Genomic DNA, 16,376 nt, shown 5'->3' on the forward strand with positions numbered 1-16,376 from the left:
GATGGAAACAATATCTTGCAACCACGAAGACACGCAAAGAAAAGGAAAGGCACTCAAAGAGAGAGAGAGTGAAGGAAAAACAGATAGAGTGAAAGAGAAGAGAAAGATAGCGGACACAGGAAAGATGTAGACGTAGACGTTGACGTTTCATTCATATAGGCCATATCCACTTAGAAGTGGGCACACCTAGAATTAACAGAAAGTCGCATATTAAAACACACACACACACACAAATTACGTTACATAAATTCCTGCGTTGTTTAAATGTTCTATGTAAATACAAAGCAAAATGTTGTACAATAGTTTCATTCGTAGACAACAATATACCAAGATGAGTTTGAATAAACAAGGATGTCTGTAAATTTTGAGCGGAGTGAATTGTTCTCTAATATCTTCTCAACGCTGGACAACTGAGCACAAAATGGAGACGGGAGAGAGAGAGAGAGAGAGCGAGAGAAAAGAGAAAGAGAGAGAGGGTGTGTGGAGAGAGTAGAGAGAGGGAGGGAGGAGTAGGAGAGAGAGAGAGAGAGAGAGAGAGAGAGAGAGAGAGAGAGAGAGAGAGAGAGAGAGAGAGAGAGAGAGCAAAAACAGGAGATTCAAGTCAAGATTTCATTATGATGGTAAATTGAACAAGCAACATTTGCTTAAAAAATTTTTTTTTTGCATCAAGCCATCTATGAAAAAAAAGAAAACAAATAGGAAAGAGATAGAGAGAAGAAGAAGAAGAGGCAGTAGTAGTAGAAGAAGTAGAAAAAAGAAAAGCATGAAACATGAAAAGCGATAACAACAACAAAATGCATGTATATATATGCAAGATCAGTGTGATAATGAAATACACTATTGCATCTCTCTCTCTCTGTGTCACACACACACACACACACACACACACACACACACACACACACACACACACACACACACACACACACACACACACACACAAATGAACACAAATGCTCGGACACAAATAAACCTTGCCCATCCCAGCCACATATACATGTATATTCCCTCATATAATACAAAATCCTTGCCATCCTTGTGTGTGTGTGTGTGTGTGTGTGTGTGTGTGTGTGTGTGTGTGTGTGTGTGTGTGTGTGTTTGTGTGTGTGTGTGTGTGTGTGTGTGGAAGAGGGACCATGCCAGGCACACACACACATACACAGAGGACGTGGGAATCCAAACGGACAGACAGACGGACACAGAGAGTTAACAACTCACATCGTACAACCTTCTCCCACAACCTCCATAAAAGCAGAAAAGAAAACCAAGACACCCTGCCTCTCCTCTCTCTCTCTCTCTCTCTCTCTTTCTCTCTCACACACACACTCCCTCTCTCACTCTCTTTCTGTCTGTCTCTCTGTCTCTCTCTCACTGTCTCACACGACACACACACACACACACACACACACACACACACACACACACACACACACAGACACACACACACACACACACACATGTATCTATGTATACGCACACACATACTTATCCGCTCTCCTGATCGACTCCATACAATCCACACCTTCCGCAACTATTCCATCCACACACACACACACACACACACACACACACACACACACACACACACACACACACTCACACACACACACACACACACACACACACACACACACCCGCGCACACGCACGCTTGGACGCACGCCCGTACCTGCACACACACACACGCACACACACACACACACATACAAACACACACACATATCTGTTTATCTAACGTCACACACACACACACACACACACACATACACACACACACACACACACACACACACACACACACACACACACACACACACACACACACACACACACACACACACACACACATACTTAAACTATCATTTTGCTAACATTGCCAACAATATAATTGTAAATGATAAAACAAATTAAAACGAACTAAAACTACTGAAACAATACTGTGACTCGAAAAACATCTCAGCCAACTTTCATATACCACCTGTGACAATAAATGAAGTATTTCATAGCTTACTACACCTGAAACAATCTGGAACAAGAGACTTAGATGGAATCGATCGTAAAATACTAAAGGCCAGTGCAGCATATATATCAGACACTCTCACCTATGTATATAATTTATGTATTGATAAACAGGTTTTCCCATTAAAATTGAAGCAAGCTAAGGTTATACCACTGTACAAAGCAGGAGACCGAGATAATCCCTCTAACTATAGACCTATTTCTATACTGTCTGTTTTGTCCAAACCACTTGAAAGACATGTGCAATCTCACCTTAATTCCTATCTTAAGAAATATGATTTGATACACGAAAACCAATCAGGTTTTCGGGAAAATCACTCCTGTCACACAGCTCTTATACAAATTATTGAAAGATGCCTTTCAAACATAAACAATAATGTGTTCACAGGTATTCTCTTTGTTGACTTCGCCAAGGCTTTTGACATAATTAACCACTCTCTTCTTGTTAGAAAACTCTCACATAACAATTTGTCAAATGATGCTTTAGATTTTTTTTATCTCCTTTCTCAGTGACCGTCATCAGTTGGTTGAAATCAGTTCTAGCAGGTCTGATTTACTTCCTGTAAAATTTGGTGTACCACAAGGATCAGTGCTTGGGCCACTTTTATTTTCCATATATATAAATGACTTGCCATTACATATACAATGCACATGCGAAATGTTCGCGGACGACACCTCACTTCAGTCAAATAGTGATAATCCAACTGAACTTGTAAATGAGCTTCAGAACAATATAGATAATTTGGTCAAATGGACTGAGGTGAACCACATGTCTCTAAATACAGGCAAAATTAAATGTATGTATGTGACGACACGACAGAAGCGACAAAAAATGCATACCTCCTTTACACCTTTATACATCCACGGGAAAACAATTGAAGAAGTTACAACACACAAAGTATTGGGGGTCATAATAGACAATGACCTGTCATGGTCTGATCATGTTGCTGATCTAGGAAAAAGAATTTCCAAAAGAATATACCAGCTTAGCAAGGTTAAACATTCTCTCAGTCTTCATTCTAGGAAGCTATTTTTTCACGCACACATTCTATCCCTCATAAACTATGCATCCACGTTGTGGGATAATGCCAGCGAAACTAACCTCAAACACATCAGTCGCTTGCACAAAAGAGCTCTAAAACTGATTAAACTAAAATCTAATACTTTGACAGATAATGACTAAAAAAATTTAGACATTCTTCCGCTCAAAAGTCGACTATTACTTAACAAATGTATGTGTATGCACAGTATAGTGAATGGAACAGCACCAAAGAAAATAACCCAGAATTTTATTACTAATGAAAATAGACACACTCACAAACTATCTTTTCCATGACCCCGAAACAATTTATATAAATCTAGTTTAACATATTCTGGGGGAACGATATGGAATGGTTTACCTCCCTCTTTAAAGTCATGTCGTCTAAAGCAACCATTCAAAAAAGCACTTAAGAAATATTTGATGGAAAAAATATGATCCCTTGATGCTTCGATAAGACTATCATTGTATCTACTGTCTATATACTTGTCTGTCTATTTTTCTAACTTTAAACCTTCTCTGTCCTTCTGACTTTCTGTCTCTTTTCCATCTCTCGACTGTTACCTTTATCCGTCTGTCTGTTCTCTCTCTCTCTCTCTCTCTCTAATTATATATATTATATATATATATATATATATATATATATATATATATATATATATATATATATGTATGTATGTGTGTGTGTGTGTGTGTGTGTGTGTGTGTGTGTGTATGTATGTATGTATCCTTCTCTCTCGTTTTTCCCCTCTCTCTTTTCTTCCTGAATTAAGTTAATGATGTAAGAATGTCGCATTGCACGTTGTAATCGTGTCAGTATCATATGTAAATTTATTGCTATTTACGCTTGTATTATTTCTGTTGTTGTTGTTCTCGGTAGAATTTTTGTGTGTTTCTTGTAATTGTTTATTTCCATATATCCTTTCCAGACCCCCACTTCCCCCATTTCTTCCTTTTTAAAGTTAGAAAAAAAAATTCTTCTCTTTTTTTATGAGGGCAGGATGTAAAAAAGCTGTATAAGCTTATTCTTTTACCCTCAATAAAGATCATTTTGACTTGACTTGACTTGACACACACACACACACAAATAAGACACAAATACACACGCACGCAAGCTCGCGCTTTCTTTCTCACACACACACACACACACACACACACACACACACACACACACACACACACACACACACACGTATGTACTCTCTCTCTCTCTCTTGTCTCTTCCTACTTATTTCTTCTTTTCTTTCTGTTCTAAGTATTATCTGTGCATGTACTTATCTTGTCCGTCTTTTCTTTTATGTGACATAATTGAAATTTATTCGTGAAATTTCATGCTTTTGTACTGAGTATAATGTTAAATTTCTTTTCCCTTTTCACGAGGACTTGAAGAAAACAAGCCATTTGTGCTTTATTCTTTTTTTCCCCAATAAAAAAAAAAAAAAAATTCATCCATCCATTCTCTCCCCACCTCCCCCCCCCCAAAAAAAAAAAGAAAAAGAAAGAAATTTAAAAATCTATCACACCATAGAAATTGCGCCCCCCCCCCCCCCCCCGCCACCCCCGCCCCCTCTCCTCCCAAACGTCCCCGGAAAAACCAGTGCATTCGACAGCTGAGACAAATTAAGTGTCTGGGAAATGCGTGCTGCCCTCCAGTAGAATAATACAGGCGTGTCCAGAGACAAAATTGAAGGGGGTGAAGGGGGGCGGGGGGCATAAGGGGTGTGTGTGTTGTTGCATTGTGTGTGTGTGTGTGTGTGTGTGTGTGTGTGTGTGTGTGTGTGTGTGTGTGCGTGTGCGTGTGTGTGTGTGTGTGTTGTTGTTGTTTTAAATGACCAGGGGTCAAATGGACATGGGGAGGACATTCTGTAGTGAAACCAGAGATATGTCACGGTACTCTGGTCTTTGCTATTCTTTTATTCTTTGTCCGCTCATCTGTCAGTGGTGTGTGTGTGTGTGTGTGTGTGTGTGTGTGTGTGTGTGTGTGTGTGTGTGTGTGGTGTGTGTGTGTGTGTGTGTGTGTGTGCGTGTGCGTGTGCGTGTGTGTGTGTGTGTGTGTGTATGTGTGTGTGTGTGTGTGCCTGTGGCCTCCCTGCCCCTGCAACTCCCTTCGAGAATAATGTGAATAACCATGAGGGTAAGAAAAGAGTTTAATGACTGGCAATTTGATATTCTTTCACTTCATCTGAAAGTATGATTATGAACACACACCAACATTCATTTTCGTAGGTCCAAGACGGGGCAGAGAGACGGACGGACAGTCAGAAAGATAACGTGTGAGAGAAAGAGCGAGTGCGCATGAGAGAGAGAGGTGTTGGTTTTTTGTTGGTTTGTTTTGTTTTAACGACACAAAGACAGACAGACGGACAGACCGACAAACCAACAGAAAATGTTTGAATAAAACACTGCTGCCCCAGACAGTGAGGCAGGAAAAGAAATAAAGAGAGAGAGAGAGGAGAGAGAGAGAGAGAGAGACAGAGACAGACAGAGACAGAGACAGAGACACAGAGAGGGGAGGGTAGACAAGGACGGAGAAAGAGAGGGAGGGAGGGAGGGAGAGAGAGGGAGGGAGGGAGAGACACAGAGAGAGGGGGAGAGGGAGAGATAGAGAGAGAGAGGGAGGGAGAGACAGATAGAGACAGAGAGAGAGGGGGAGGGAGGGAGAGAGATAGAGAAAGAGAGAGAGACTGAGAGAGAGAGGGAGAGAGAGAGAGGGGAGGAGGGGGAGACAGAGAGAGACAGAGAGAGAGAGAGGGAGAGGGAGAAAGAGATAGAGAAAGAGAGAGAAAGACTGAGAGAGAGAAAGAGAGAGAGAGAGGAGAGAGAGAGAGAGAGAGAGAGAGAGGGGGAGGGAGGAAGAGACAGAGAATTAGAGACAGAGAGATAGACAGGGAGGGAGAGAGAGACAGAGATAGAGTTTGGAGTGAGAGAGGGAGAAACAAACAACAGGAACATGCAAAGCAACCCAAATTGAATTGAATTAGATTAACAAAGTCGAAAGCCCCCAGCGACGGGCGCAATAGCCGAGTGGTTAAAGCGTTGGACTGTCAATCTGAGGGTCCCGGGTTCGAATCACGGTGACGGCGCCTGGTGGGTAAAGGGTGGAGATTTTTACGATCTCCCAGGTCAACATATGTGCAGACCTGCTAGTGCCTGAACCCCCTTCGTGTGTATATGCAAACAGAAGATCAAATACGCACGTTAAAGATCCTGTAATCCATGTCAGCGTTCGGTGGATTATGGAAACAAGAACATACCCAGCATGCACACTCCCGAAAACGGAGTATGGCTGCCTACATGGCGGGGTAAAAACTGTCATAACGTAAAAGCCCACTCGTGTGCATACGAGTGAACGCAGAAGAAGAAGAAGAAAGCCCCCAGCCAGTGAGAAATAACGAGAGAGAGACAGAGAGACAAACAGACAGACAGACAGACAGAGACAGACAGAAAGACAGACACAAAGACACAAAGACACAGAAGAAACTTGAAAAGTACCACAAAACTAAAACCCCGTCCGATACCTTGAAGACTGTCACTTAACTCTCTGTGGTCAAAGCCACATCTTCATGGCCGACGGGCCAATATACTTCCTGTCAAGGTATCCCCACTTGGCTTGAAAAGTCGCCACAGAGTCAAATGGACAGTGGCTAAAGTGGCTGGGAGAGATTTGTGACAGGATCTAGGACTGAGGTGTATTGTGCGATTCCTGGCATGGGTACATGCTAATATATATATATATATATATATATATATATATATATATATATATATATATATATATATATATATATATATAAATTATTGGAAGGGAGTGGGAACTGGGAAGTCTTTTGATGATTGTCTGTATGGTTATCTATATTTTCTTTCGGGTGATTGCTTGCCTGCCTGCATATGTTTGACAATCACTGTGAGCAATGCATATATCTGAATGTGAATGTGAATTTGATAACTGACATGTTCATACAATTTTATTAATGTCAGGGTATACGAAAATGCGCCAACAAGACTCACACAGGGGGGGAAGTGAGACAGACAGAAGACTGGGTTATATATTGATAGGAACATACAGACAGACAGACAAAATAGATAAACTTGCACCAACAGTTTGCAGTACTTGGGGACGTGGGGAGGGGGTGGGGGTTGGGGGTTGGGGCGGGGGGTGGGGGTGGGACAGACAGACAGACCGAAAATACTTTACCGGTCATTAACAAAATCGGAAGCACCTAGCCAGTGAGATAAGAAAAGAGAAATAACGAGAATAAGAGAGAGAGAGAGAGAGAGAGAGAGAGAGAGAGAGAGAGAGAGAGAGAGAGAGAGAGAGAGAGAAAGAGGGTGACAGACAAAGACATAGAAGAACCCTGAAAAGCAACACAAAACTAAATCCTCCAGACAGACAAACAGAGACAGACATTCCTAAAGATAGACAGGAAAACAGACAGACAGATACACATACAGACAGACAGACATCCATGACTAACTCCCCAACTCACTCCTTCCCTCCCTCCCTCCCTCCCTTCCTCACTCACTCAGTCACTCCCTAACTCACTACTTCCCTCCTTCCCACCCTTCCTCACTCACTCACTCACTCCACTCCCTAACTCACTCTTACCCTCCCTCCCACCCTCACTCACTCACTCACTCACTCCCTAACTCACTCATTCCTTCCCTCCCTCCCTCCTTCCCTCCCTAACTCCCTCCTTCCCTCCCTCCTACTTTCCCTCCCTGCCTAACTCACACCCCTCCATCCCTCTCTCCCTCCCTCCCTCCCTCCCTAAATCACTCCTTCCCTCCCTCCTACTTTCCCTCCCTCACTCCCTCCCTCACTCCCTAACTCATACCTTCCGTCGTCCCTCCCTCCCTTTCCCCTTACTTCCTCCCTCACTCCCTAACTCACACCTTCCATCCCTCCCACTCTCCCTCCCTCCTTCCCTTTCCCACTCACTCCGTCCCTAACTCCCTCCTTCCGTCCGTCCCTCCATCCCTCTCTCCCTCCCTCCATTCCTCCTTCCGTCCCTCCCTAACTTCCTCCCTCCCTCCTTCCGTCCCTCCATCACTCCATCCCTCCCTCCTTCCGTCCCTCCATCACTGCATCCCTCCCTCACTCCTTCCATCCATCCCTCCGTCTCTCCGTCACTCCCTCACTCACTCACTCATCTTTTCACTCACTCACTCATTCACTCCTTCCCTCCCTCACTCCCTCCCTCACTCCCTAACTCACTCCTTCCGTTCCTCCCTCCCTTTCCCCCTCCCTTCCTCCCTCACTCCCTAACTCACACCTTCTGTCCCTCCATCCCTCTCTCCCTCCCTCCCTCCTTCCGTCCCTCCATCCCTCCCTCCTTCCATCCCTTCACTCACTCACTCCCTACCCCCGTCTCCCCGTCACTCCCTCACTCACTAAATCACTCACTCCCTAACTCACACCTTCCGTCCCTCCCACTCTCCCTCCCTCCCTCCCTCACTCACTCCCTAACTCACACCTTCCGTCTCTCCCACTCTCCTTCCCTCTCTCCCTCCCTCACTCCCTAACTCACACCTTCCGTCCGTCCGTCCCTCTCTCCCTCCCTCCCTCACTCCCTAACTCACACCTTCCGTCCGTCCCTCCCTCCCTTTCCCCCTCTCTCTCTCCCTCCGTCCCTCACACCTTCCGTCCCTCCCTCCGTCCCTCCCTCACTCTTTCCTTCCCTCCCTCCGTCCCTCTGTCACTCCTTCCCTCCCTCCCTAACTCACTCACGTCACTCCTTTCCTCCCTCCGTCCCTCCCTCCTTCCAGCCCTTCCTCACTCCTTCCGTCCCTCCCTCCGTCCCTCCGTCACTCCCTCACTTAATCATTCACTCACTCCCTCACTCACTCCCTCTCTCACTCATTCACTCCCTCCCTCCCTAACTCACTCCTTCCATCCCTCCCTCCCTCATTCACTCCCTCACTCCCTAACCCACTTCTTCTCTCACTCACTCCTTCCTTCACTCCTCCCCTAACTCTCTCACTCACACCTTCACTCACTCCCTCACTCCTTCCTTCCCTCACTCACTCATCACTCACTCACTTCACTCCTTCGTCCTTCCGTCAGTCCGTCCGTCCGTCCTTCACTCACTCACTCACTCCCTCACTCACTCCTTCCCTCCCTCCCTCACTCACGCCTTCCCTCCCTCCCTCACTGACCAGCGACATAGGCGAGGATGATCCACTCCACGAGGGAGGCGGGCGAGCCCCTCAGCTCCCTGTCCACTTTGTCACGGGTGTCGGACGCCTCCTCTCCGCCCCCTATCCGCGCGATTTCCACCCGCTGGGACACCAGGATCAGCAACACTGCACACCAAGCAGTCAGCCAGTCAGTCAATCAGTCAGTTAATCTGTAAATCAATCAATCAATCATTCAGTGAATCGATCAGTCAATCAGCCCTTCAACCAACAACAACAACAAAAAAAGAAATCATTCACTTTGATGCACAACAAGAAATTTGCTTATTACAGACTTCCGAATTTCACACAGATCAATCTGCTGTGGACACACACACACACACACACACACACACACACACACACACACACACACACACACTACAAGTAATGTAATGCTATACAATTCAATGCAATGCAATATAATAGAATGCAATGCAATGCAACGCGACATAAACCGACACAATACAATACAATATAATACAATACAGTACAGTACAGCACAGTCCTGTACGATACACTACAATACACTGCAATACACAACAATACAATACAACACAATACAATACAACACAACTCAACACAAGTCTCTGCAAACGGTTTCCAGCACCTAGCGGGGCACAACGCTGCTTTTTGCCCCTCGCTCTCATATCTGTGTGTTAAACAATTCCTCCCACAGGACCCTCAACGGCGGTCATGCAATTCCCTGGAGAACCATTACGCCCTCGGAAGAGTGCATTCTTCATCGGAATGGCCTAGATATCACACGCACGCACACACACACACACACACACACACACACACACACACACACACACACACACACACACACACACACACACACACCTCTCTCTCTCTCTCTCTCTCTCTCTCTCTATATATATATATATATATATCTTTTTATCACAACATATTTCTCTGTGTGGAATTCGGGTTGCTCTCCCCAGGGAGAGTGCGTCGCTACACAACAGCGCCACTCTTTTTTTCTTTTTTTTTCCTGCGTGTAGTTATATTTGTTTTTCCTATCCGAGTGGATTTTTCTACAGAATGTTGCCCGCCAAGAAAAACCCTTTTGTTGCCGAGGGTTCTTTTACGCGCGCTAAGTGCATGCTGCACACGGGGCCTCGGTTTATTTTCTCATCCGAATGACTAGCGTCCAGACCACCACCACTCAAGGTCTAGTAGAGGGGGAGAAAATATCGGCGGCTGAGCCGTGATTCGAACCAGCGCGCTCAGATTCTCTTGCTTCCTAGGCGGGCGCGTTACTTCTAGGCCATCACTCCATGTATATCATGTATATATATATATATCCCTTTGGGGCTGGCAGAATTCCCCATTCTCTGTGTGGTCAAGCGTCCGCCCGGCTATTCACAAGGAAGCTTTGGCTCGCGCATTTCAGGTGAGAGAGCGAGAGAGAGAGAGAGAGAGAGAGAGAGAGAGAGAGAGAACGAACGAACGAACGAACGAAGTTTTTTTTATTGAGGGAAGTGGAATAAGCATACATGTGCTTTTTTTCATCCAGCCCCCAGGGCAAATGGAAAATGAAAATGAATCAAAACATCCACAAAGTAGCAAAGAGATGGAGAAATAATGACATGACATTCACAGTCACATTTAAACATGCACATCTACATAATCCTGATACAAACATCATATCATGAAGGAAAAAGATCAACCCCCCCTCCAAAAAAAACAAAAAAACAACAACAACAAAAAAGCAAACAAACAAAAGAAACACACAGCCCCTCCCAAGCCCCCCCCTCGCCCCCCCCCCCCCCCCAAAAAAAAAAAAAAAAAAAAAAAGAGAGAGAGAGAGAGAGAGAGAGAGAGAGAGAGAGAGAGAGAGAGAGAGACGTCTTGAGGGCCTCGACCAGAAGCCACACATTTCACCAAAAGAGAGGAGACGAGATCTATTATCTTTTGTTGTCTGACCACATGTGTGGCCGCCAGTTAGTGGGTTTGCCTTTGGGGAGGAGTGTGGGGTTGCAGGGTAGTGTGTGTGTGTGTGTGTGTGTGTGTGTGTGTTGGAGCTCATGTACATTTTTGTGTATTTGATTGTGCTTTCATGCCTGTGAAACTGCATGTTTGTTGCGTATCTGTTGTGTGTGTGTGTGTGTGTGTGTGTGTGTGTGTGTGTGTGTGTGTGTGTGTGTGTGTGTCTGCATGTTTTACATTTATTTGCTTATTTATCATCATTGTTGTCTCCCTTTTTTTGTGCTCTTAGAGTTGACTTCATCAAAATTTTGCGCCTTATAAATATTATTATTATTATTAGTAGTAGTAGTAGTATTTTTATGTATTTATCTATTATTTTACTTTATTTATTTTACTTTATTTATTTATTTTTAATCTGTTTATTATTTATTTTATTTTATTTTTAAATTAGCGCTTTGGGTTACGCTGCTGGTCAGGCATCTGCTTGCCAGATGTGGTGTAGCATATATGGATTTGACTGAACGCAGTGACGCCTCCTTGAGCTACTGATACTGATACTGATACTGATACTGCCTTTCCGGCGTCACTGACGTGGTCATTATTCCCGAAAGACTTCCATGACCATGCCCCATGTTCTTGCACTAAGTTGGGGTTTTTTGGGGGTATATTTTCCTCACCCGTTTTCCCCTACCCCCTACTCTTGTATGATTAAGCATTCTCTCCGACACATAAGCACCCTCATGTTATCAGTTTTGAATGACACTGGGGGTGTATACAATAATGGTGCTTTTGATTCTGCTTCTTTGCTGCTGCTGCTGCTGTTGCTGTGCAGCTGTTGCTGCTATGCTGCTGTTGCTGCTACTGCTGCTGTTGCTGCTGCTGCTGCTACTGTTGCTAATACAGCACCTGTTGCAATGCTAGATCCACTGCACCGGGCTTCTTTATTATTATTATTATTATTTAATGTCCTTTTCCCTCGCTTTCTTTTTTTCCCTCCTCCTGCTCTTCTTGTTCTTCTTCTGCTTATAATTATCATTATCATCATTATCGGGTTTTTATCCCTTTCTTTTTTACTCAAACGGACGGGACGTGTCTATGTATGTATGTATGTATGAACATGTGTGTGTGTGTGTGTGTGTGTGTGTGTGTGTGTGTGTGTGTGTGTGTGTGTGTGTGTGTGTGTGTGTGTGTGTGTGTAAGCGTGCGCGCATATGTGAGTGAATGTGTGTGTGCGCACACACAAATCCAATGACCTGTCCCCCCCCACCCCCGCCACCCCTCCGCCAACACACACACACACACACACACACACACACACACACACACACACACACACACACACACACATGGACACGGCCCAAAAAGGACAACTTGTAAGCACAATCAACATCATCATGAAGAGGTTTTCCCACAAGCTGTTGTCCAAGGACTGATAAATCATCGCATTCCCACAGTCTTCAATTTGCCCGTCAAAACATAGAAGGTACATTATTAAGCCATCCATCAAACTTTGACAGGGAGGGAAACTGCTCAGTTACGCATGTGACCTGTCTCTGTCTCCCCTTTCTGTCTGTACTTGTCTGCCTGTCTCCTTCTCTCTGTGAGAGAATGTGTGTGTGTGTGTGTGTGTGTGTGTGTGTGTGTGTGTGTGTGTGTGTGTGTGTGTGTGTGTGAGAGACCGTTTGTGTGTGTGTGTGTGTGTAAGTGTGTTTGTGTTTGTATGTGTGTGTGTGTGTGTGTGTGTGTGTGTGTGTGCGTGCGTGCGTGCGTGCGAGTGTGTGTGTGTGTGTGTGTGTAGGTGTGTGTGTGCGCACGCGCGCGCGCGCGCGTGTGTGTGTGTGTGCGTGTGTGTGTGTGTGTGTGTTTGAGAGAGAGAGTGAGAGAGAGCCATTTCCTGTGTATGTGTATGTGTGTGGAAGTGTGTGTGTGTGTGTGTGTATGTGTGTGTGCGTGTGTGTATGTATATGTGTGTGCGTGAGAGAGAGAGAGAGAGAGAGAGAGGAGAGAGAGGGAGAGAGAGAGAGAGAGAGAGACCCCCTGTTCGTGTGTACGTGTATGTGTGTGGAAGTAGACTGCTCCTGAATACACGCCCGTAGCTCACATACATATGGACAGATCGATAAGTCATTTACCCGCAAAAAAAATGGACATTAACAGCATGGGTGCCTGCCTCTTTCTATCTCTCGCTCTGTCTCTCTCTTTCTCTCTCCCTCTCTCTGCCTCTGTCTCTGTCTGTCTGTCTCCCTCTCTCTTTCTCTCCCTCACCATGTCCCTCCATCCGCTGCGGCCACATTTCTCCCTCCAACCTCACTGAATCTCCATATCTCTGTCCATTTCCCCTTTTTTCCTCTATTTTTTTTTTTCATTTGAAGCCTCCCCCCTCTCTCTGTGTCTATCTGTCTGTCTGTATGTATGTCTCTTCCTCTCTCTCTCCTTCTCTCCCTCCGTGTCTCATCTCTATTCCCCTACCCCTCTCTCTCCCATCTCTCTCTTTCTGTCTGTATGTCTCTTCCTCTCTCTCTCCTTCTCTCTCTCTCCCTGTCTCATCTCTTCCCCCTGTCTCTCTCTCTCTCTCTCTCTCTCTTCTCTCCCTCTCCCCTCTCTATCTCTTCTCTTTCTCTCTCTCTCTCTCTCTCTTCTCTCCATCTGCCCTCTCTATCTCTTCTCTTTGTCTCTCTTCTCTTCTCTATCTCTCTCTGTCCCGTCTCTCTGTGTCTACCCCCCCTCTCTTTCTCTTCCACTCTCATCTCTCTGTCTCTACCCCTCTCTCTCCCATCTCTCTCTTTCTGTCTGTATGTCTCTTCCTCTCTCTCTCCTTCTCTCTCTCTCCCTGTCTCGTCTCTTCCCCCTGTCTCTCTTTCTCTCTCTCTCTCTCTCTTCTCTCCCCTCTCTATCTCTTCTCTTTCTCTCTCTCTCTCTCTCTCTTCTCTCCATCTGCCCTCTCTATCTCTTCTCTTTGTCTCTCTTCTCTTCTCTATCTATCTCTGTCCCCTCTCTCTGTGTCTACCCTCATCTCTCATTCTCTACCCCTCTCTCGCCCATCTCTCTCTTTCTGTCTGTATGTCTCTTCCTCTCTCTCTCCTTGTCTCTCTCTCCCTGTCTCATCTCTTCCCCCTGTCTCTCTTTCTCTCTCTTCTCGCCCTCTCCCCTCTCTATCTCTTCTCTTTCTCTCTCTCTCTCTCTCCTCTCCATCTGCCCTCTCTATCTCTTCTCTTTGTCTCTCTTCTCTTCTCTATCTATCTCTGTCCCCTCTCTCTGTGTCTACCACCCCTCTCTTTCTCTTCCACTCTCATCTCTCTGTCTCTACCCTTTCTCTCTGTGCCCATCCCCTCCCTCGATCGATCGCCCCCATACTCCTTACCCCCCGCCCCCCACACACCTTCTCACACCTTTACCTTCCTTCATTCCTTCCACCCTCCTCATCCCAACTCTCTCTCTCTCTCTCCCTCTCTCCCTTCTCTCTTTCCGTCTATCACACTCCCTCACGCTCTCCCTTCTTCATGCCTATACACCCCCTCCCCTCACCCCCTTATTTATCTCATGTAAATGCAGGTGCTAACTTAAGCAGATGCCCTTCCCATGCTATTGATGCATTGTACTCAACATTCCCACCGTCTTAGCAGACCTGAAGGGAATGCGCGTCCCAGTCACATACACGTGTGATCGCGCGTGCATGATAAAATGTAATTTGACTATATTTTCGAGACAGCAATGTGACAGTTTTCGACGCTGTTATTCGACACGTGTAGAGAAAGAGAGAGAGAGAGACAGAGACAGACAGAGAGAGAGACAGACAGAGAGAGAGACAGAGAGAGAGAGAGACAGACAGAGACATACATACATACAGACAGACAGAGACAGAGAGACAGGATAGAGAGAAGATGAGATAGAGATGGGGATGGGATAAAGAGAGGAAGGTAGGTAGAGAGAGACTGGGAGAGATAGAAAGAGAGGGGAGGAGAGAGAGAGGGGGGGAGGAGGGAGTGAAATAGAGAGGAAAGTTTGAAAAGAGAGAGGGGGAGGGATGGAGAGAGAGAGAGAGAGAGAGAGAGAGAGAGAGAGAGAGAGAGAGAGAGAGAGAGAGAGAGAGAGAGAGGTAGGAAGAGAATGAATGAATGTATGAATTCTGTTTCTGAGGGTAATACTAACAGAATAAGCAGCAATGCTTTTTTTTTCCATCCAGCACCCAAAAAGGAGAAAAATCGGAAATAGTGTAAATAAATGAATTGCAAATAGCACCACATAACATCAAACGAAAAAGACAGAAAAAAAATCAAAGCATCACATTCATTACAAAGTATTATGGAAAGGACTACGTGGAAATTGTACACATTAACACAAACACACTCTTTAGAATAACGTATATGAGAGAGAGAGAGAGAGAGAGAGAGAGAGAGAGAGAGAGAGAGAGAGAGAGAGAGAGAGAGATGATAGACACACAGGCAGACAGACAGACAGACAGAGACATGATAAACGCACAGGCAGACAGGCATATACAGGTAAACATAGAAAGCACAAACGGTTACAGAATCACATCACGAGAACACATACAGGATCACCCGAAAGAGCAATTTGAAACACACTGAAAACATCAAGGAAGACAACTCTTGTTGCGAAGTTTTCTTTCCCTTTCCTCCTTCAGTCCCAAGAGAGTAACATATCGTTCCCTCACGATGCCAGATTTCTTTCATTCATTCACTTTCTTTCTTTCTTTCTTTCTTTTCAATCATGTGATTTTCTGCCAAAGCTGCTTTTCCAATGAAAGATAACCTTCCGAACTGTTAAACATAATGAAAATCGACAGGGCAAAAATTAACTGGCGATATTTGATAGCTAAATGCAAACAAATAAGCAAACAGCAATGATGTAATGCTACCATGATTTTCTTATCAGACGGAAATGCCAGGAGATGATCACACACACACACACACACACACACATATATATATATATATATATGATATGAGAAACACAAAGGAGAGAGAGAGAGAGAGAGAGAGAGAGAGCTCGAATCCGAACGTTTTACTGAGAGTAAAATGAAAAATGATAACCTAAAAGCTTCCTTTCAGTTTCACCATGCCGAAAAAAAAAAAAAAAAAAAAAAAGCAAGAAAGCAATGGAAACAGAATTGAAACAAGAAGGATAAGAAGAATGAAAAGATAGAAGAAGGATGAGAGAAAGAAGAAATAATCAATTACTTGATGAAATTA

At 44.8% G+C, this 16,376-nt stretch overlaps 1 protein-coding gene across 1 annotated transcript in view; it reads right to left on the minus strand.

The window, feature by feature from the left end:
• The window catches only part of LOC143298634 (short transient receptor potential channel 4-like), a 181,033-nt gene that overhangs the window by 70,797 nt on the left and 93,860 nt on the right, over nt 1–16,376 (minus strand). The window contains exon 5 of the mRNA XM_076611513.1: nt 9,214–9,360. Coding sequence (XP_076467628.1) covers nt 9,214–9,360 — 147 coding nt within the window. The remainder of the gene's footprint in view (nt 1–9,213; nt 9,361–16,376) is intronic.

The sequence above is a fragment of the Babylonia areolata genome, chromosome 24, assembly GCF_041734735.1.
Source record: "Babylonia areolata isolate BAREFJ2019XMU chromosome 24, ASM4173473v1, whole genome shotgun sequence".
NCBI classification, from domain to species: Eukaryota; Metazoa; Mollusca; class Gastropoda; order Neogastropoda; family Buccinidae; genus Babylonia; species Babylonia areolata.